This window comes from Vanessa atalanta, chromosome 10 (genome assembly GCF_905147765.1).
Source record: "Vanessa atalanta chromosome 10, ilVanAtal1.2, whole genome shotgun sequence".
NCBI classification, from domain to species: Eukaryota; Metazoa; Arthropoda; class Insecta; order Lepidoptera; family Nymphalidae; genus Vanessa; species Vanessa atalanta.
Window position 1 is genome coordinate 12,168,041 of NC_061880.1, and position 22,604 is coordinate 12,190,644.

Sequence of the window (22,604 nt, forward strand, 5' to 3'; positions counted from 1 at the left end):
GTCGCCAATCTATTTATAAGGGGGCCCTATTGGAGCTTAAAGTCTATAGTGATACCAAAGAATTCTGTTGTTTCTATAACATCTAATGCTTCCTCGTCTTACGTTAGGAGTAGTGAATTTCACGCATTTTGTCTTCTTTCTATTTAATAGTAAGTTGTTAACACTAAACCTACTTTTTCAGAGACAGCATTGTTCACATCATCATGTATTGAAAATTAAAGAAGTATCATCAGCAAACAATGATATTTAAATATATATTATATTATCTAAAATATGTACTCTACTATGTTTCATGAGTCAAAAAATGAGGTGCAATCACAGGAATTATTAAATTGACTACTTAACAAATATCCCGCTCAGATCGACCGTTTTCTTAATATTTAATGATTTGAAAAAATATCTAAGTCATAAAGTATAGAAGAAAATTAAAAAAGGATAAATAAATTATAATAAATTATTATCTTTTAATAAAAATTGCCGTCTTCAACGTACTTCAACTATATTAATCAGTAGTTAATAATATTATGATATATTCCAAAAAAAAATCTTGAGATAAAAGATAGTAATATTTATTAACATAATGTATACAATGAGATTGCGGGATTGAATACTAATTGTATTATGATTATTTTATAAGTGTAAAAAATCGTAAGTAAAACTTTTAATTTACAAGTATGAATTCAGAACAAATGGCTCTAGCCAAATATATTTATTCTGAATAAGAGTATATTGTGTGGCAATATCTAATTAATTTTATCCTAAAAAATAAAAGCACGTTTGTAATATTCAAAATATTAAAAGTAATTTAAGAACAGATAATTTCCTTCAATAGTAAATCTTCTTTTTATAATATATTAGGAATATATTGGTAATGTCCTAATTCATTTATTTTTAATAGACTACTGACAAAGAATTCAATGAAATTAATATTCGCTGATGCTTTTCAAAAATATAAGGTTGGCAGCACTGACTGACTTAATCATAATAAAAGGTTACCTATATAAAATTCTGTCATGACTGACGTTCGAGTTCTGACAGTGACAGAGTATATTTCTAAGTCCAATTTAAAAAAAAATCTTATTGAATATTGAAACTGTAATATCTCATCCAAATAGTAAAAAAATAATAATTAAATAAGCACAAGTTACACTCAGCTCGTAAATTCTTAACAGGACCTCAATAAATGCAGTGTAGTTTTAGACTCAACTTTTAAATATAGTCGTAACATGATAAATAATGTAATAGACGGATAACATTTTTAAAAGAACATCGTAATTGTTATTTTGTTTGTAAGATATGTTGCTTATTTGACTTTAAAAAGGTAATATTAAATCGTATTTAATCTGACGATGATATATTCTACTTAGAATAAACCTTATTTATATTTTCAGACAACGATATTATTGTGATAAATAAAACAATTAAAGATGAGTCCATTAAGCAAAACATTGATAACAATGAAATCGTAAGGTTTTTTTTAAATTGGTTTAAATGTACATGTCGAAAAAAAATCCTTTGTACTTACTAAGGCATAACATCTTTTTCAGAATATCACATTTAAATAAAACCATAGGTAGAGGTATAAAAATAGCACAAATATCAAACAATGCTACGGCAGCAAAGACAACAATAGATACGAGTCATGTAGAGAAACACTCACAGCAAGCCCAAGGATGGTGGGATCCCAATGGGCCTATGAAAGCACTTCACAGTTATAATTTAATTAGGTAAGTTTTACCATTCATAATCACTGATATCAGATTGTTGATGTGGAAATATATTAGCACTCAGTATATGATGGAGTTAACTGAGACTTTCGAGTGTCATATGAGTAAGTATAATACTTCAAGCATCAGTCTTGTGTACTTTTTTTGTTCTTTTGTGCTTATATATTCATTTTATGACATAAACTGCTTATTTTAAGACCTGTCAAATTGCTATTCAAAGAAAATACTTTTTTGTGATTTAGAATGTTTATATTATGAATATCTATGGAGATAAACCAGATTCTTTCACTGCAATACAGTGGTTAGCTGGATTGTAGGTTATTTTCTTTAGTAGCTATCTACGTTATTTGGAAACTGGGCCATGACTGCATTGAATTATATTGAAAGTTATTCCCTTATTCAACAGAATACCTTTTATAAGAGATGGACTTGTCTCCTGTTCGCTGGATGAAAGAACTCCTTTGCCTTTATCTAATAAAGTTATATTGGATGTTGGTTGTGGAGGAGGTATAGTTTCAGAGGTAAGAAATCCATTTTTAATAAAACACTGAATTATTACTGAAATTTGTACACTTAAGTACAATGGATATTACAAATATGCATTTTATGTTAGACTTTATACTGTATGTAATGCATATAAGAATTAAATTCCATTAAATTAAAAACTAAAATTCAATCTATCATAGTTAAAAGTTATACTTATGATTAAACAAAACTTTTTATATATCTTTTTAAATATTAGACTATGTACTGTGGCCCTCCTTATTTAATTATTGTGTACCAAAAATTTTGTTAACTTTTTTTTTATTGGATTTTTTTAGGGAATAGCAAGACTTGGAGCAAAAGTAACAGGGATAGACGCTAGTAAAGAATTAGTAGAAATAGCTAAAGAACATTGTACAATAGATTCAAGACTAGAAAACAATCGACCATCATATCATTGTACCACAGTCGAGGTGAGTTTTAAATTGTTATATTGGTTTTAATATCATCATAAATATCATCAATTAGCTAGTAGAACAAAGTAAACAAACTTCGTTACAGGTAAACAAACTTCATTTCAGGTTTGACATTTAATTTAGTATTAACAGGTACAGATAAAATAAACCAAAATCATAGTTGAACAGTTTCAGAATACTTTGCCTTCTTCATACGAATGACAGAGACCTGATGACAGAGAGAGATAGTTGATTTAAATCTATTTAACAAATGTAAAAGATATACACAACACACATTTAATTTTTATGTGCTCGTAAATATGTAAATCATAAATACTTTCATGCTAAGTCTTACAATTCATATTCTAATTGTCTCATTTGATTTTAGTTAAAATTTATAATACTAGGTGTTGCCTCATCATTGATTCTGCCTTAAATTATGTTATATTATAAATTAATGACATGAACATTGGTGCTGTAAGGAATATTAACCATCATACACAACATTCCACCAACCTTGGGAACATTGACCTTGAGCTGTTATATCCCTTAAACATGCAATTAGTTACACGGGCGCACTCACCCTTCAATCTGGAACACAACAATACCATTCATTACTGTTTGGTTTGGGTTTTAAACTTATATTATATCTCTTATTGTCCGATGTGTGTGTGTGTGTGTGTGTGTGTGTGTGTGTGTGTGTGTGTGTGTGTGTGTGTGTGTGTGTGTTTTATAATGATAACGATTTATTTATTTAAATGTTCAAAACATCGATGCATTTTTGAGTCACGTTTCATTTCGTACTTTGCACCAAACTATCAAAGTATCCAATGGGATCATACATCTTTTCAATTTCATACCAATCTCTAAACACCGTGCTCCTACAAAGTATATTAATATCTGTTGATCCTAAAAATAAATAAGTAAATATGGTAACACCAGCTCACTCACGGTCAAATTATAACAGGTATGTAAGCGTCAGCATAAACGGTGGTACCATACTATCTGGGACAACCTAGAAGCCCTACAACCGCTAAATGGTATACCGACAAATGCGTTCATGAATACAGATAATAGACTCTTTTTTTTTCGTTTAGTAGTGTGACAAAGCTAACTATATAATAATTGCAAATAGATTTATGCTTTGTCAATAAGACAAGCGACACAAGCGGCTTAACGTGCTCTTCGAGTGTCGAAGGGGATCAAGCGTAATGCCAATATCGATTAAAGACTTAATACACATTAGACCGGAATATTCGTTACCTGTGTTTTATACGATTCAAATGATTTAAGTTTATTAAAAAAATCTGATTTATTGTTTCTTATAATTACAACCGTGATGTGCAAACGTAAATAAGCGACCCTAGTTGAAGTGACTTCATAGTGACTACATAGACTAAAATATATAGACTTATAATACATAGACTTAAAATTAGTGATAACTAAATCGATATCTCGTTGTTTTAATGTTCTAAAATTCAGTGGATCTTCAGTGGATGTTCTAAAATTCAGTAGAAGTTAGTGCGGTAACTGGTTATTGCTAATGGTAGCAGGTTCAATCAAATCTTTTGAAAACTCCTTCAATAAAATCGCCGTTTTTCCTGGGCTGTGCTTGTATTAGTGTCCTAACTCCGCAAATGATAACTTGGTATCATAGTAGCGACTCTTAATTGTAAGCACATATTATTATAGCCGAATGTCCAGATCGCCTTATAATGATGTAAAAATAATGTATAAAACAAAACCGATAAATACTTTTTATTCCAATTGACAGGAACACTCTCAACATTTTTCTGACCACTATGACGCAGTGGTGGCATCAGAGGTCATCGAACACGTGGCTGATAAGGAACTATTTATTCAATCCTGCGTGAAAGCCTTGAAGCCGGGTGGAAAAATATTTATAACGACACCAAACAGGTCCAAACTTTCGGAATTCGTTACGATATGTCTTAGTGAACACGTCTTCAACTTAGTACCGAAGGGCACGCATGAGTATGATAAATTCACTACACCAACTGAAGTCACGTTTTTGTTGGAAAGAAGTGAGTATATAATAAATTTACTATATATATCTGATATTTTTTTGTATATATATATATTGTATTAAACAAATACATATCAAATATAAATGCGTGCAACGTACGTCTCCCAAGTAAAACCATATTGTTTCACAAACGTTTAGGTGCGGGTTTATGTAGTTAAGTCGAATAAATAATACTGAAAACTATTTTTGTATGTACTTAACTATTACTTACTGAAAACTAATTAACTTTCAAGGTGTAGTGTCTGCTTTTCTTTGAAAAAAGTAATAAACATTGAAGTTCGCCAAATTTAAATCTTGCCAGAAGCGCTCTTGGTCATGCTGTTGCAAACATTACATAACGATTAGTCACATTGAAATTGGACAAATTATATATTTTAATATTAAAAATTCCTAATAAACGCTGTGTTTAGGCAAAGCTTTGGACTTCCTTCACGAATTTATTCAGATGAAAGAAAACTATTAATAAAATGACGGCCTCCGTGGTCGAGTGTGTACACCGGTTTTCATAGGCACGCCAATCCGAGGTCCCGGTATCGATTCCCGGCCGAGTCGATGTAGAACACGTTCATTAGTTTTCTATATTGTCTTGGGTCTGGGTGTTTGTGGTACCGTCGTTACTTCTGATTTCCCATAACACAAGTGCTTTAGCTACTTACATTGGGATCGGAGTAATGTATGTGATGTTGTCCAATATTTATATATTAATATTTAATTAATTCTTTTTTCACTTTGTTACAGATAACTGCCATGTCCAATTGGTTCACGGTTTAATGTACTATCCCGTTATAAATAAATGGGCGTGGACTAGTTCTCCTCTACTAATATTTGCGTTGCAAGCCGTCAAACTAGCCGAATGATTGCAAAAATATTCTCAAGAACTGTAAATATTTGTTAGAAATAAATATGATATTCTCATACTTTTTCATTATAATAAATCTGAGGCCTTATTTATATTAATTTACAAATGCTAAGATAGCAATGCTATATTTTTAATGATATACTGTATGGTCAGATAGAGTGGAAAATTTTAGTTCCATCAGTTTAATTAAAGTTATTTAAATAAGTGTTCACCCACATATCGTAACAGGATAAGTGAATTGTTACTAATTTTCATAAATGTTAAGACATATTAACTACTTATATCTTTGGACTTTAATTCCAAAGATCAAAACGCAATTCACAAACTCATAATCAATACCAGTCCTAACGATCAGTCAAAAGGTCTTTAAAAATAACAGACAAATAACTATCTGGCTTTATAATAACAATTACATTAAATCAATAACATAAAAACTAGAAAAATATTCTAAGAATTGTATGCCCAAACTTTGTGCCAAAAAATAAACTCTATTATAAGCGATCGCATGCTCTATTTTATTATATAACGATATAAAGTAATGACGAATCGACTACACTCTACGTCTAACGAGTCTGTATATAATGATACCGTGTCAATAATTTGTGTCAACTTATTCCTTTGCGCGATTACAAATGTCACGAGCACAAAATTAACGGTAAATGAAGTGATTTCTATAAAAATTGCTCTTCGGACAGTAATCGGAGGATGTAAAAGCAATGTCTTTTATAAATTTTCTCCGAATTTCGAAGGGATTATTCAAAAAGGATGTCATCACCTTCCTGATTCTACGACGTCATGATTTGAATAGTAAGTTCAGAACAAAAAACCGCTTCATTTAATAAGGGTTTCCAATTATCTGAACTCATATTATTTATAATAGGATAGGAGGCAGGATTATTCCTGTACTTTGGGAAACTAGAGACAATCAGCTTATATCAAAAAATAGTCCACAAGTTTAGGCTACTTCCAAGCATCTGATTGCCGCAGCATTATAAAGCGCCACCCTATCTTAAACCATAGGTGGAGTAGACTAAGTAGGCATAAGGGAAACAATCAGTCACCTATTTTAATACAGTTCACTCAGCATCAACCCGTTTGGGTGTATGTAATAAGAGCAGGCAAATGATTGTGACTTACTTTCCTCGCTATATTTTCACCGCATACTTATTTGAAAATATATATATTTAGGACTTTGTACATTTAATAGTAGATTATTATGTATATAGACATTTCTCATGTCGAAATGCTTTATGCGATAGTGTCGAGCATGGATGGATCCTCGAACTTCCTCTTTCTAATTTAATATTTTTCCAAATACTTCACAACTGACCGTTAAAGTTATAAGCTTTATTCTAGTAATCGATGAGAAACTTCGCTACATAGCGGTAAAACCGACAGCCTCTATATCACAACTAAGACATAAAGTATGGTATCTTCTTGATTTACCGGATTACTGTGACGAAATTATAATACTGAAATCTGAAAGCGGTCGAGAATTACCGTTGACAGATCTTCGAAAAGGAAACGACCCGCAGCACCCATACATTTTGGAAGTATGGCTTCCTAACAAAATTATATGTAAGCATATTTAAATTTTCAAGAAACTTCTCGTTAGGTAAAAAATAAGAAACTATCAAGCCAACATATTTGCATCAGTACCGAAAAATCACTGCCAAATCAAATCAATTTTATTCGAGTAAACTTCACAAATGAAGACTGAATTGTTAATATTTAAACACTACCACCAGAAAGCAACCGGTTTTGCTATTAACCAGAAAGCAATTAGTTTGTTTAATTCGAATCAGGATAGGATTAATAATATTATTACAACACTAATATCTATAGGTGATAGGGATCACTTAGCATCAAGTAAAAGACGTGAAAGATACTCGTGTTTATTATTGTATTTATTTTGTAAAACCAAATTGATGCTTTTCTGCTTGTCCATAAACAAAGAGGTCATGGTATTTTTTTCGTCTTATAGCCTCAGGATTGCTAAATAACATGATAACCATGGGTAATAAAAGTGTAAATGGAGACAATTATGAACCACCAGACACCGTGTTCGAGGAAAAAATTAAAGACGATTATAAAGAAAAAGGCATTGAAGACGAATTTTGTAAGAATTTCAATTTTATAAACATTAAAAAAAATTCTTATATGTTGATAGTAATACTTACATAAATCTTCCGACAATTGTTATAATAATAAGTTAGAATAAAAATATATGTTTTGATTTATTCATTCACGAATTCGCGCCGCTCCACGTCAAAATAAACGGCGTCCATTTGTGTGAGTGTATAACGTTTGTTCTTACAAGATGTCCTAGTGTGTGTGGCGACTAAGAGTAAAAATAGCAAGAATATACAAATTAGATTATATTAGTTGAGTTTAATTTATAAAAAAAAAATGAGTGAATACTTGACTTTTGGTGAATTTTGTGTTTGTTTTAGAGTTTTCTTAGTAATTGTAAATTTTACAAATACTAGAACTAATAATTAAGTTTTTATGGAAATAGACAAAATATTATAAACAATGTAATTGAACTAGAAATTACTTCATAACAGCACATACTACGATCATCAACGAAGCAATAGCGCTTAATAAATTTCGAGTAAAGGAGAATCACCAAATGATTAAAAACAAAGAATGTGAAAAGAAGACAGACTTAACTTGCAAAATTTCAACTTCGTCAATATTCTTTAAGCTCCACGGAAGAAAAAGCAGAGACAACTTCGCAAATATTTTATTAAAAATACAAAATGATCTCACGACTTTAACTAATAAACTGTCGGATTTGGAAAACCGGATACAATTATAACGTAAGTTACCAAGATGTTTAAAAAAAAATAAAAACTTATGCCAAAAATAATTCATTTTATTAGATATATTTTACAATATATGAAATTTGCCGAAATGCTTACAAAGTAAATAAAACATATGTATATTTATAAGAATTAATTCTTATCATCTAAATTGGTCTAAATGTATACATCGCAGCCAAATGGTTGGAATCGTCATTTGATTGCATGGATAGCCCTTTCATTTAACAACGCCATTCAACCACGCATCTTGTTTTATATTTGAATCATTATGGTTTTTAAATCGATCAACCTCATGTCAAGGCTAGATATCAATCTAATTATTTAGTTAAATAAGAAATAGTTGAAATCCATCTAACTGTTGAACGATCTGTTCAACCGTTCGGCTAATCGACTTGTATGAAGTTTTTAATTAAAGGGCTAGTCGCGCATCTCAACGATTATTCCAACAAACGACCTGCGACAAACACACATAATATACGTGATAAAAAATTAGAGCTAGCACCATCGAATGACACGTGAAAATATACAAATACACAATTCAACTATTGGTATGGAATATTTGAGGTAAGATTCAACGAAGCTGACTAGGACATTACTTTGTATCATTATTGAAATAAATAGGGTTGCCAACATAATCAATTGTAGAAAATAAAATATTGTTTTTATCTTAATTTGTTGCAAAATTCTGATAGGGTTTCGTGGAAGCCCTTATATGTGTCAACATTTATTCTACCAAAAACAAAAGCATTGTGAAGTTTCAGATTGATTGATTTAGATGACATAACATCTTAATTGTTTGGCAGCGTAGTAACTAAGCAAGAAATAATATTATAGGCAAAGTTTTTGTGCTTTTGTCTGATCACTTATGTTTGCAAAAAAATATTTAAAAAAAAAACATCTCAAAATTTTTCTCGTTTATAATTTAAACAAATGAGATGATCTTAAAATCAGAGTTAGTATATAAATAAAAAATATACAGTACATAATTATATTTAATATTTACACTTTTTTTGTATATTACAACACACATTTTACATATTTATTATTTTGTGATTCTATTACTGGCAACCCCTTTAAAATATCCCTTAAAACTCTTAAAGCATCATACGCAAAATAAATATTTTTGGTTACCATCAGACCCGACTAATATAATACAATTGGGTATAGTGTGGTAAGAAATTCTAGCTATACAGATTAAATCTAGTTCTCAGTGATAAATAAATTCCATAAATATACAGAACAAACAGTGACCATACATATTTCGTGTTCAGAAACTGCTTTCTCGCCAGTGACCCCGCTTTCTGAAAGTGTTAAAAGAAAATAAAGTTAACAACATTACAACAGCGATACCACAAGTATCTTTACATGAAATGAAAGATAATTTATATACACAAAAAATAAAAAGGACCCAATATGTACACTTGCGAACTCAAGGTTACAACTTAGTCCAACACTATTCGTTTACAGTTACTACAATTATATTTTTTGTTGGAAATAAGGCATTGAGCGTATCGTTTTATTTATTTTATATCGCTTGCACTTTTTGTGCGAACTATACACCTTTCATTGTACTTTAAAATTTACAGTTAAACAATTTTAAGCGATTTTTTGGATACCGTTGTAATAAAAAAACGTAATACTCAGTCCTAATCAATATTTAATAATTCTTTGATTTAAATGAAATTTGTAAGATCGCTGCTATTGTATACAAATAAAAAGGTCATTTACAAGTTAAAGCTAAACACAGATATAATTCTATGGGCCTAGAAGCATGAAGTATTGCACAGGAGTTCCTTATGTATATGAGCATCTTTAAATAATGGGCGAAAAATTGTGTGAAATTGTGTAGCTTCTGATTGTAAATAAAATTTTATTTTGTCAGTATTTTTGGAAATCATCAACTAAACGGTCAATCAAAATCAAAGGATCATTTTAATACAACGACATACAAGTTTAACTTTATAGCCGGAAACCAAATGACATTGATATTTGAATAGGTGCCTGTCTACGTAGTATGGCTGCTTTGTATGCGGGGTGCGTTAATTCTGTAAATCAATGACACCACAGTTTGTATCCATTGATTTCCTTATACTTTGTTTTACATAAACTAGCTCGCCTCCATAATCTCTCGTCTTAAGAAGCATATATTTGGAACATGAGACAGGAGATATAGCCTATCGCGAAACGAAAATGTAGTAAGCGCCAAACACTTTTTGTGAAAAATAAACCGAAAAAGTTATATCAGTCCTAGACAATGTATACTTTTTTATCAAGAATCGATAATAAATAAAACTATATTAATCGGTGGAAACTTAACGTTTTAATATAATAATATGACACTCACCTTAAACTCGTGCTGGTATATGCTCTTAGTGCAACATTTGGTCATAACCAGAAACCCACACATCCGCTCCTGCATCCCCAGCGCGTACTCTATGCTGCGGATGAGGTCGTTCGTCTTCAGCACCAGCAACGCTTGGCGGTCCACGTGTTCCAAGCACCGCGTCACGTGGTGCAGGAAGTTTGGTATCTCGTTTTGGAAAGTCGTTTTCTGGAAAAGATTGATAATATGTAATGATAAATTATCGTTGGGCATCTACCGCCCACTCACCACATGTTCTACCGCCAAGCAACAATACTCCGTATTGTTGTGTTTCGGTTTGAAGGGTGAGTGAGCCAGTGAGCTGGCGCAAGGGACATAACATTTTAAATCGCAAGATTGGTATTGCAAGGAATATTAACCATTCCTTAAAACACTAACTGTTATAAGGAATGGTTAATATTTCTTATAATGCCAATGCCTATGGGCAATGATGACCACTTACCACCAGGTGGCACATCTGCATATACCTGTCTGCTTACAATTAAATTAAAAAAATAAATCTTATACATCAGTATCACCAAAGACACAGACACATCTGATTGTAGATTCACGGAGGTTAGAAAAACAAAATTAAATAAGAAACCCTACCTAGGATAGTATTGTACCAGAATACGAATGTTAATGAATCATGTCTATTATCCTTAAACTCCATAACTACAAAGATCGAGGAAAAAGTAACTGAACTATGATTTAAATTCTCATGGCCGATTCACTTCACTTAAAAGTGACAGTCATGATGACAAATCAATTTACAAAAATCACAATAAGAAGTGAGTTCATTTCCTCAGGGAACTGCAAGAAATAGTTACTTGCAAGCCATAATGAAATTTATTAACAACAGTGATTATTTTGTAAAATGCACACACTAAAGTAACTATTCTATTGTTATAATATTATATATATTTAATAAAATAATAACATGCTTAAGTCTGTTTTTTTTTCAAGTTGGTTATATAATACAACATTGAATGTTAAGTTACCAGGCACAAGCATTTACAGAGTACATACTCGCAAGAAACTCAATATGTAATCTTTTCCTCCAATTAAATAACATTATATGTTAATATTAGCATAAATTAACTTTATTAACAACAATTATTTACTTATTGATAATACAAGCTAAATTATTCTTAATAAAATCAACAAACCTCTGCAGATGATGGTTTAGTCTTGTCTATGCCTTTCATGATGACATCCCACGGTCTCCCGGTCACCATACAAGCAAAAAGTCCATATAATTCTTTCTCTATTCCTAATTGCTCTGCATGCTCTCTGATTTGATCTCTGTCCCTTGCAATTATTGAGAGCCATAAATTGGAATAGTGGTAACGAAATTTGTCTGTAAGTTGCTAAAAAATATAAGGTACAAATTGATTTCATATAAAAGTGATATTCAGTGATAAAATAATTTTTAATTCTTCAAATAAAAGACTAAAATTTTATTGATGAAAGGACAATCTCTGAAAGACCTTTGTTTCAATTTTAAGAACCATTGTTTTTATATTCACTTAACATTAAGTTTATAGCAAAATTGTAATATTTATTTAATTGTTGTTCTGGGAAATAAATGATATTTTTATTGTTAATTGACTCTTGAAAGTTACATTGTCTGTTATGATAGATCATGGACATGTCATGGTAATTCTACTAACAAATTTTCACTTTTTCACAATCAAACAAAACATTATTGTTGCCACTCAACCATTTTTCAAATCTACTAACACAACAATATAGTTGCAGTTCAGTTGAAGTTGGATCGAAACAGAATCGGGAATGAGTCATAACCTTTATATGTTAGTAGAATTAGCCCCCAGTAATGCAATCACAAATGTTCAATATTATTTTATTTAAATGTTAAATCTTAATACTTACAGCATAAAGACCATGGTCCAACAAGAACACTGTAACATCCTTGTCCTGTGGATCCTTTTTTACAAGAATGTTACCAGGGTGGGGGTCGCTGTGCACAAAACCAGTTACAAATATCATATGGGAATACAGATCACCTAACTTTTGACATAAGTCGGGTCTGCTTATTTTGTGTTCCTGTTAGGAGGAAAAAAAGGAAAATTAAAGAAAAGGCCACATAGCAACAGATAAAAAAAAAATCATTGTATTTGATTAAACAAAACACTTTGATAAATGAATATTGTATAATTATTCATTATGTTGTTTTATTTAAATAAAAACTGTTATTATTCATAATAATTTGTATTTAAAATCACCAATAACCAGTAATTATATAATTTATTAAATACTTACATCTATATATTTAACATCATTAACCTGGCCACCAGTTACATATTCCATCACCAAGACTCTCTCGGTGCTAAAATCCCAAAATATCTTAGGAACTTTTAACCATGAATAATTTTTAAACAATTCTGCAACTTTCTCAGCGTTTTTGCCCTCTTGCAAGAAGTCCAATTCCTTTGCAATATTTTTCTTTGTCTCATCAATAAGCCATTGCATTTGAAAGTCAGGAAATACTTTTGACATGGTTTTAATGATAAATTCCATCCATTTCAAGTCAATTTTTGTATTTTTTCTAACAAAATGATGTTGTACTTTAACCGCAACTTCAGGCCCATCTCTTAATTTAGCTCTATGAACTTGAGCAAGGGAGGCTGTTCCAAGAGGTTCTAGATCAAATTCTTCAAACAATTCCTTGGGCTGTAATATAATCACTTAGTTTAATAAGGCATTATTATCCTTACACGGACTTAATATGTTTATCAGATGATGTAACTGTTGTGTAACTAAAATGTATACATACTATAATAACTTTTAATTTTTTTTATTTTCAATGCATGGAATTTTTAGTTATATTCTTACACAATATATTATCAGTATGTACATAATATTATGAAATATACAATTTGTGCTAATAAAAATAAAAACATGAAATCTGTATTAAATAGTTATAAAACTTTTGTAGTAAGCTGTACTTACATCTTTCTTAAGATCTTCTTTTATAACTTCGTATAATTCTTCAACTGTGTTCCTGGGTGCATCTTTATGTAAAATTCGCATAGTCGTCACATATTCGCTGGGAAGTAAATAGTCAAGAGCACCGATGTGTTGACCAACCTTTATGTAGACCCCCTTGTTGGCTTTGCATAATTCAAGCAGTTTCTCTGCCCCAATTTGATGAGCTTGGCTTTTAACCTCCAAGTATTCATTAGAACTTTTATCCCATTCTTTGCTATATAACATGGATTGGTATGTTCTACCAATATCGACAGCTGTGTAAGCGGTCCTAGTTAGTCTCACTATAGCAAAAGAATTGTAATCAGCGTCATTATATTTTAAAGCTACAACAGCACTTCCTATGGTAACACCACCGTACAATGAATACTTCACGACTTTACTTAAATTTCTTGACAACATATTTACATTTGGACACTATTTAAACTTAAGTTATTTTTTTATCAACATATTATTTTGAAACTTTAATTTTATTTTACGACAAACATCACATAGTACGTTAACGTCAAGATGAAGACAGCAAGACAGTCAAGTACAAGTTCTTAAGTTCGACTTTCAATGTCAATGTCATGTCAGTCGTAAAAATTGTAACAGTTTACAGTAATATGACTTTAGACTTATTTACTCAATAGATGGAATTAGCTACCAAATTGCCAATTTCTATATACTACTAAATTCCTAAATTTTAAGGTGTTGCTGAATAGTGGCATAAAATTATATAAAATAAATTTACTTAGTAAATATATCAATAAAATATCAAATCAAATTATTTACTATTACAGCGTACGTTTAAAGAACATTAATCACAGAATAAAATAATTAGTCCATTTCATTCTTTAGGCACTAATCTATCATATCCTTATCTTTGTAGGTAACCAAATTAAATAATAATATGATTATCATATTTCCTGACTTTTTGTACGTAAGCTTACTATCTATACTCGCTCCAATAATCTGTAAGGACAGTAAATCCGACAAGATTTCAGGCGAAATTCAGGTGCTTCCATACTTCAAGTGTGTAAATTAAAAGTGCGACCAACTTATACGAAATGTCAATAATGATATAGTGTAAAATATTATATCTATAATTTTTCATACGAATCATATTCATAAGAGAGGTATAATTCATATCAAATAGAAAATTAATCTATATCTAGTTTGTTAATGTAGTTGTCTAGCAATTTCGACACAAATATTAATCTATTCTATTTTATAGATAAGAAAGGTTAAAAATACTCTAAAACATTAAATAATGTATTTAAAAAAAATTAAGTACCTATAGCAATTGACAATGTTAAAAGATATTACTAAATTCAAGCACGTTCCATGTAATATTGGTCATGACCACATATTTAAGTCACCACAAAGCACAAAACCTGCCTTGTAACAAGCAAAAAATCTACAAGTGTTTAAATCAAATAACAAGTGATCAATAATAAGAAAAGGCTTCTATTTGACCCCTGTGTTTCCATTTAATAAATATGACCTCTTCCAAAGTGTTAACCTGAGCTCTTGGCTAAATTATGCAAATTTATCCTTTAAGCCGGAAATTGCTATACTTACCTACATAACATCCACTTGGTATTGTTGTGTTCCGGTTTGAAAAGGATAAATGAGAGAGTGTAATTATAGGCATAAGGAACATAAGATCGTATTTCCCAAGATTGGTAGTGGGTCTTCGCTCTATGGAATGATTAATATTACTTGCAGTAGCAATGTCTATGAGCGATGGAGGCCACTTACCACCATGTGGTATTGGATGGACCACTCGAATGAACTGGCCATTTGCCAGTATGCCAATGTTATAAAAAAAGAAAAGTATTTTTTGGCGTTGACTAATGGATGAATTGCTAGCAGGCTTGAAAAAATATATATGACGCGGAAAGTATATTTAAAATTGTTAACGAAAAATATTATTATTAAAAATAAAAATAATGTAAGTACGATACAAATAATAATTAATATTTCCTCATTTAATAATTCTATATAATTTGTTATTTTTTTTATGGCAATATTAATTATGACGCCATTTTCTTTCTTTAGTGATCCGTTTCCGTTGACAGATCTTTTTAGCTAAAATCTCTCAAAATGAAGGCTAAAGGAGAGGTAAGTTTTATAAAATTAATATAATTATAGACAGAAATAATGGCGTTTCGCAATAATAATAGAGTAATAAGAGTTGTTTATGTGTATTTAATTTTAAAGTGCCCAAAAGTTTATGTTTTCAAATGTGCTACAGTGACTTAATGTGAGTACACGTTGCCGCGGCTATTTCTTTTGGAAATATCGTTTATGTTCAGTTTAATTTTTACATTATATTTTAACTGATACAGTTTAAAATTATCTGCACTGAACTAATTGTAACAATGTTGTGAAAATAATGTGCTTTTTAAAAACTTACTATAATATTATAGGTTATGTCATGTTGTGTTTGTATTAAACTATTGATATTATATTTCATCGATCGATTTTACAATGAATATATGAAGAATATTTTGGTTTCGTTATAGAATTGTTTGTTAAATGAGTCTTACTTGTATTTTAGTTGAAAGAATTTGAAGTCATCGGGCGCAAGCTGCCCTCTGAGAATGAGCCGAAGCCGCCCCTATACAAGATGAGGATCTTTTCCCCAGACACCATCGTCGCCAAGTCCCGGTTCTGGTACTTTTTAAGGCAATTGAAGAAGTTCAAGAAGGCGACTGGAGAAATTGTTTCCATTAAGGTATGCATATTTCATTATCATGAAAATTTTTCATATCGGTTAATTGTGTATTATAAGTGGTATCAATATATTAGCGATATTTGGTTAAATGTGGAAAACCTGATAAATATATATACTAGATATTTTTATGTGGGTTTTTATAAAAATGTCAATTATAATTACAAAAAATACCTAAATTTAGATTAAATTCATCATTTTACTAGATTAACAATTTGTTTATTATAATTCAATATAGGTACATAGCATTTCTATTTTTGTATTATAATATTTTATTTTTGAATTTGGGAGTGAAGACAATTAATAATAAATATTTCATAGATAGATGAAATGAATGAGACTAATTATCTTAATTGAATTTGAATATATTTATATTTATAATGTAATAATTTAACCATAATACCACTTGATAAAGGTTGATGCTAACATATAAATAATTTTAATATTTTACAGGAAATCCCAGAAAAGAGTCCAATTAAGATCAAGAACTTTGGTATCTGGCTGCGTTATGAATCCAGATCTGGTGTCCACAACATGTACAGAGAGTACCGTGACCTGAGCGTGGGAGGTGCTGTTACCCAGTGCTACCGAGACATGGGCGCCCGTCACAGAGCACGCGCACATTCCATACAGGTTACTACTTATATTCAGATTTATCAACCATTGTATTCCACATTGATTTCCATATTTTTTGATTTTGACTTGCTTATTTTTAATCAATTTTGTTTTTCTTGTAACTGATATAATTTACAAGAGCAGTTGATCTTTCATTAAATTATGTTTTGAGCATTTTTAAAGCACAATGTAATGCTTATGTTTTTTATTGCATTATCAATGTATTTGACATTATAAGAAGCAGTGTTCTTGTCTATTTTTCTCCTACTAATGTAGCATGTTAAGAATATAGTGCCCAAATTATTTATCTAGACAGATATATAGATTAAAACCAGAAATTATATCTTATTTAAATTGATTGGCAAATAATAAAATGAAGTTTATATTTTCCTCTAAGATTTACTTTTGCCAGCTGACTGAATTTAAAGAATTCTTGAATTTTATATGCCAAAACTGAAATGCTAAATGCATTCATTTTAATTTCAGATCATTAAAGTGGAAGTCATCAAGGCTTCAGCGTGCCGCAGGCCACAGGTGAAACAGTTCCACAACAGTACCATCAAGTTCCCTCTGCCCAAGCGTGTACACCACTACAAGCGACTCAACAAATTCGCCTACAAGAGACCAAGCACATACTTCTTGTAATTTTATTGATATATATATTACAATAAAATCCGCATAAAGTGGAAAAAAAGTGTTGTATTTCATTGTTTTAAACATACGAAAAATAAGTAAAAAAATACATTGATTTTATTTACAGAGGTTAATTTTATGTGCAGGTTAACTGGGTATAGGGTTATGTAAACTGTTTGCTATGTAGTTGACAAGCCATATTTCATATCCTATATAAGACGGCGCAATAATGTCTTGCATTTTCTATTCTATGTCTGAAGATTGAATTATAGTTAGACGATTCATTTGTTCATTTGCTTGATTAGGATTTAAAAAAAAAAACGTTTTGGATAATTTTGAGCTGGGAATACTTTTAAGAAAATAATATGATTAAAGAAAATAATAATCGTAATAATACATAAAATAATTGAGGAAATAGTAAGATTATCTACACTGTCGAAAACATCTGCTGAAAAAGACTGACTGCAGGACTGCATCAAAGATGAAATGCATGTTGAGTATGCAAACTAACTAAAAATATCGAGACTACACGAATCAAAAAAAAAAAAAACAATTTAAAAATACAACTAGCAAAAGATAAAACTAGCCGGGAAAATAAAATTTATGCCTAGTCTCAAGTTCCTTAGTTATTAGAGTAGGGTTCGAAATTAATTGTTTTTTTTCTTTTTCTATTGCGATTTAAATTATTGTATTTATTGTTAAGCATTTAACTCAACCAAAGTTTCGCTATCATAAATATGGATACTCCGTCCGAACAAGCCGCTCAAATGGCGGCATTGTTGCGGGAAGGATTGGATCAACGAACGTTTGCAAGAAATTTAAATTTAAACCAGTCTAGTTTTCGGTATCTACAGTATACCGAAGTTTTGTAGAGACAGATTCTTATAAAAGAAGACCGGCAGAACTCGAGTTGAGGACCGATTTATTGTTTTGTCAAAATGGAGCAGAATTAAGTGCGTTGAGTAAATGTGAGTGCACGAACAATAAGAAAGCAGTATTCACCCCATTTAGACCAGCAAATGGTCCATAGCTATCTGCAGCTTACAGAGAAGCTCGTTTAAGTTTTGCACCTGAACATGCTTAATTGGACTGAAGAGCAATGGGTCTAAATATGTGACTGTAGAACATGTTTAAATGATCTGCACCATTTAAACATATGCAAACACTGCTCTCATCGTCGAGTGTATCGTCGAGGTGGGGACAGATATTATTTTCATTGACACACTTCTTGTTCCTTATTGGAAGGCGGTAAGTGTATGGATCGGGCGACGGAAACTTTTATTAATTGACTTGCTTCGTCAAAAAGATAGAAGAGTTGGCTTTACGGCACAAAGCTATACAACAGAGGCTTAGAGGTTCACGTGGTCTTAAATGGGATTAATAGGCGAAAATTTTATTGTAATGCAAGATGATGCCGGACCCCAGGCTCAAATTCGATTCGATTCGAATATTGCGAAGAAGTTGGGATACGTAACATGAATTGACTACGTGACCTACTTACCATAAAAATGATTTTTCCCCGAAACTGAATCAACATGTCATTTAAATAACATAGGATTAGAGGAACTGGGTTTTAATTCAGTTTGCAAGAAACAAACATTGCTAGTAAAATTAAAGCTTGTAAAACCTTTACGACGAGATGGCCCAGTGGTTAGAACGCGTGCATCTTAAGCGATGATTGCGGGTTCAAACCCCAGCAAGCACCACTTAATTTTCATGTGCTTCATTTGTGTTCATAATCGTGCTCGGCGGGAACATCGTGAGGAAACCTTTTTTTTTATGTTTAAGAGGACTACAAGAGCTAAGTGCCCTTGAGAATCGCACGCACACACTTACAAAATCGACAAAAACGGCAAGCCCGTGTACTAAGGGTTAAGCGAGGTAACGAGATTACGCCCAAATATTCTAATAGATGGCGCCAAACCGAGCGACGTAAGATCAATCATAAATCTCATAAAAAATAGATAGGACAACAGAATTATTTTTATTTCTTTCGATGTTAGTTAACAAATGATTATAAAATAAAACTGATTCAATTAAACTTACAATATTTTTATTTATATTTTGTATACAATAAAATAGACAGTTAGTTTTTAACTTTTTTTTCTATTATTTATATTATTATACCACAATTAGTTCTTATACTAAATATTGAAACATACCAATTTTTAACATTTTATAAAAGTTTAATGATCTATTTATATAATAAAATCGTAAGTGTTCGAAATCTGTAGTGTAGTGACCGTGGGGTAACATATAGCGTAGTATTTGTTCGTTTTATTAATATCGGTTCATAAAGAAAAAATATATATACAATTTAAAAAAAAAATCTAAATATTTACTAGAAAAAAATGTTGTCAATTCGATTTGATTGAATCATTGATGAATGAAAGGTTAATCATAATAGGTTTAATCATAAATCTCATAAATATAGATAGGATATTAGAATTATTTGTATTGCTTTTGACTGTTATTCGAAAATGATTAAAAAATAAAACTGATTTAATTAAACTTAAAATATTTTTATTTATATTTAGTACTACAAAAAAAAAAAAACATTTAGTGTTAATTTTTTTTATTTAATTTCACTTGTATGTATTAATGTTATTACATATGTCCTGGAATCTTGGAATAAATATTACACCCACTTTCAGCTGAAAGTTGGCACACATATTTAATCTCGATGACAATGCACGATTCATGAATTGCTGCTATATTCAATCCAATATGGCGGACGTTACAAAAAAATTTAAATTTATGAATTACGTACAAATGACACTTCTAAATATTCTAGTTCTCTGGTTCACAACAATTACATTTTTTTTGTTAAGACTTTACTTTTTTTTATTATTATTAAAATTAGTTCATACATAACTTTAATTCTTATTATAAACAATCGATAAAATTAAACTCTTACGCAATATAAATAGCTTCCGTGTTATTATTTTCGACTTTCTTTATTCTGTAAAAAATAAATATATGTTAGTAATTACATTTTTATTAATTATAAAATTATGTATTTAAAAAATATGTATCTTAATATGTCATAGTAGTTATAATGAAAAAAAAATGCTTCGAGTTCATGGGGATCGAATGTAGTCACTTGATCCCCATGAAAGTCAATTGATGTTTTCCTTCCTTTGACCAAATTCTCTATCGTAATTATTAAGAATGGCTCGAAAAATCTGATTATATGCGAACTGATTGCACATTTTTCTAATAGATGTTTTCAATATTCATAATTTATAAAAAAAAAAATATGTTTACTAATTAAATACTCTTACCTTTTAATATCGTTCATATGTATGTTCGGCGCTTGATTTATATAAACGTTTTTTAGTTTTCCTCACGCGTTTCACTTTATTTCCCATATTTACACAATTAAAATTTATAACAAATAATATAATAAAAAAACAAATGCCTAATTACTACTACACTATTTTAACTTAATATATTTATTTACAAGAAAGAATAAAATTATTATAAGAAAACATGAAACAATGAATTTACAATTAAAATTACAAAAAAATATCTCGTAACGTAATGAATGATGCGGCGAAAAGATCGACACGTCTATATAGCATGAGGCCTCGGCCGGCATTGTCTGTACACGGCGTTTACGCACACATGCGTACGCATTTTGTTCGAAAATAAGAATATCGGATTTAAATAAAATCTATTGATTTTACTAAAAAAGTGACACCCAGGTTAAATAGTATATTGCTTGTAGAATAATCTGACAAAAAACCAGAATTATGGAACGTATATAAGTATAGTTATTATTGATTAAAAGATCTTTTTAGAGGTAACTTTGTGATTTATTTCTATCGTACCAAATTAATTACATCATGTTTTCAAAATAACAAATACTTAGCATGTATCCTGAAGATTATCATATATTTTTTTCATTTGGTTTACTGCATTGGATCATATACTTTTTTGCATTATAAAACTTGCATTTAGCTCATGTAGTCCCCTTAACGAGGAGGAAATGCATTTACGCATGCCGCCCATTCGGGGAACCGGGACGGGTATGTGGGACTCAACTCGAACTCCCCCGAGTCCGCCACTTGAGGCTGGGCGTCAACGAAGCTGACGCCCTGCGGCGGATAAGATGGTATAAAACACCTGGGAGGCTCGAGTAGCGAGCCCTCCCACTCCCTCCTAGCCAACGAGGCTACTCACATGGTCCACCCTGACGCCGATCAGGGACGTACCAGGAGCAGCCCCGCGGCATCCCTCCCGCCAGTCTTAGCCGTGGCCGACGAGCAAGCTCAAGCCGGCCCCGTTGCCCAGGGTTCACCACGAGGAGGTGACTGACATGTACCCCATCGTGAGGAAACCTGCATGTGTTTAATTTCAACGAAATTCTGCCACATGTCTATCCATCAACCCGAACTGGAATAGCGTGGCGAAATATGCTCCAAACCTTCCCCTCAAAAGGAGCCCTTAGCCCAGCAGTGGGAAATTTAAAGGCTGTTCATGTTGTAATGTAATGTTTGAGATTGGCCCGTTCATACGTCACTTAGAAATTATCTACTTTATTGTTTTTACTTTTCGAATGTAATGGACGATGTATCAAGTGCTTGGAGCCGTCTGAAGCACAGATAATATCCTAGCTAGACAGTGTATTTGTCATAATATTAGCTATTAATTATTATTGTAGCAAGCGCCTGTCGCGGCTGGCGGTGTTGTTTATACGTGCCGCGATTTTGTATTTATAACTGAAGTTGAACTTTTATCATAGTGGGATTTGCGTCACAAGTACAATAAATATATAATAACAATGTTAGCGAAATATGCAGTTAAATATTTTAATTTTTGAAACTACATAATATCTTTTTATTTGTTATTGGAATCAATAGTGCCT

At 31.0% G+C, this 22,604-nt stretch overlaps 4 protein-coding genes across 4 annotated transcripts; 3 read left to right on the forward strand and 1 right to left on the reverse strand.

Annotated features, from left to right (window-relative positions):
• Positions 1 to 1,043: 1,043 nt before the first annotated feature.
• On the forward strand, positions 1,044 to 5,629 carry LOC125066762 (ubiquinone biosynthesis O-methyltransferase, mitochondrial-like). Its single transcript, XM_047675021.1, has 7 exons — positions 1,044 to 1,321; positions 1,392 to 1,465; positions 1,548 to 1,727; positions 2,134 to 2,248; positions 2,549 to 2,683; positions 4,440 to 4,710; positions 5,451 to 5,629. Exons 2-7 carry the CDS (start codon positions 1,428 to 1,430, stop codon positions 5,567 to 5,569), a joined length of 858 nt encoding a protein of 285 aa, XP_047530977.1. The 5' UTR covers positions 1,044 to 1,321; positions 1,392 to 1,427; the 3' UTR covers positions 5,570 to 5,629.
• Positions 5,630 to 6,279: 650 nt separating this feature from the next.
• LOC125066913 lies at positions 6,280 to 8,442 on the forward strand. Its single transcript, XM_047675235.1, has 4 exons — positions 6,280 to 6,378; positions 6,928 to 7,149; positions 7,556 to 7,690; positions 8,139 to 8,442. The coding sequence occupies exons 1-4, from the start codon at positions 6,288 to 6,290 to the stop codon at positions 8,390 to 8,392; spliced, it is 702 nt and encodes a 233-aa protein (XP_047531191.1). The 5' UTR covers positions 6,280 to 6,287; the 3' UTR covers positions 8,393 to 8,442.
• A 19-nt stretch (positions 8,443 to 8,461) lies between these two features.
• On the reverse strand, positions 8,462 to 14,285 carry LOC125066912 (aarF domain-containing kinase 1). Its single transcript, XM_047675234.1, has 6 exons — positions 13,732 to 14,285; positions 13,042 to 13,452; positions 12,652 to 12,825; positions 11,928 to 12,128; positions 10,741 to 10,947; positions 8,462 to 9,697 (listed from the first exon to the last, which is right to left on the reverse strand). Exons 1-6 carry the CDS (start codon positions 14,167 to 14,169, stop codon positions 9,578 to 9,580), a joined length of 1,551 nt encoding a protein of 516 aa, XP_047531190.1. The 5' UTR covers positions 14,170 to 14,285; the 3' UTR covers positions 8,462 to 9,577.
• Positions 14,286 to 15,786: 1,501 nt separating this feature from the next.
• Positions 15,787 to 17,795, forward strand: LOC125066736 (60S ribosomal protein L18a). Its single transcript, XM_047674982.1, has 4 exons — positions 15,787 to 15,873; positions 16,313 to 16,489; positions 16,940 to 17,119; positions 17,588 to 17,795. The coding sequence occupies exons 1-4, from the start codon at positions 15,856 to 15,858 to the stop codon at positions 17,744 to 17,746; spliced, it is 534 nt and encodes a 177-aa protein (XP_047530938.1). The 5' UTR covers positions 15,787 to 15,855; the 3' UTR covers positions 17,747 to 17,795.
• The last annotated feature ends 4,809 nt before the right edge of the window (positions 17,796 to 22,604 follow it).

Coding starts and splice junctions, on each gene's coding strand:
- LOC125066913 (XM_047675235.1), top strand. CDS start 6,288: ATGTCTTTTATAAATTTTCTCCGAATTTCGAAGGGATTATTCAAAAAG. Junction 7,150..7,555: donor GCTTCCTAACAAAATTATAT/GTAAGCATATTT, acceptor TTCGTCTTATAG/CCTCAGGATTGCTAAATAAC. Junction 7,691..8,138: donor AGGCATTGAAGACGAATTTT/GTAAGAATTTCA, acceptor ACTTCATAACAG/CACATACTACGATCATCAAC.
- LOC125066736 (XM_047674982.1), top strand. Junction 16,490..16,939: donor GAGAAATTGTTTCCATTAAG/GTATGCATATTT, acceptor AATATTTTACAG/GAAATCCCAGAAAAGAGTCC. Junction 17,120..17,587: donor CACGCGCACATTCCATACAG/GTTACTACTTAT, acceptor TTTTAATTTCAG/ATCATTAAAGTGGAAGTCAT.
- LOC125066912 (XM_047675234.1), bottom strand. CDS start 14,169: ATGTTGTCAAGAAATTTAAGTAAAGTCGTGAAGTATTCATTGTACGGT. Junction 12,826..13,041: donor ATGATGTTAAATATATAGAT/GTAAGTATTTAA, acceptor TCCTCCTAACAG/GAACACAAAATAAGCAGACC. Junction 12,129..12,651: donor TGGACCATGGTCTTTATGCT/GTAAGTATTAAG, acceptor TATATTTTTTAG/CAACTTACAGACAAATTTCG.
- LOC125066762 (XM_047675021.1), top strand. CDS start 1,428: ATGAGTCCATTAAGCAAAACATTGATAACAATGAAATC. Junction 1,728..2,133: donor CACAGTTATAATTTAATTAG/GTAAGTTTTACC, acceptor CTTATTCAACAG/AATACCTTTTATAAGAGATG. Junction 4,711..5,450: donor CACGTTTTTGTTGGAAAGAA/GTGAGTATATAA, acceptor ACTTTGTTACAG/ATAACTGCCATGTCCAATTG.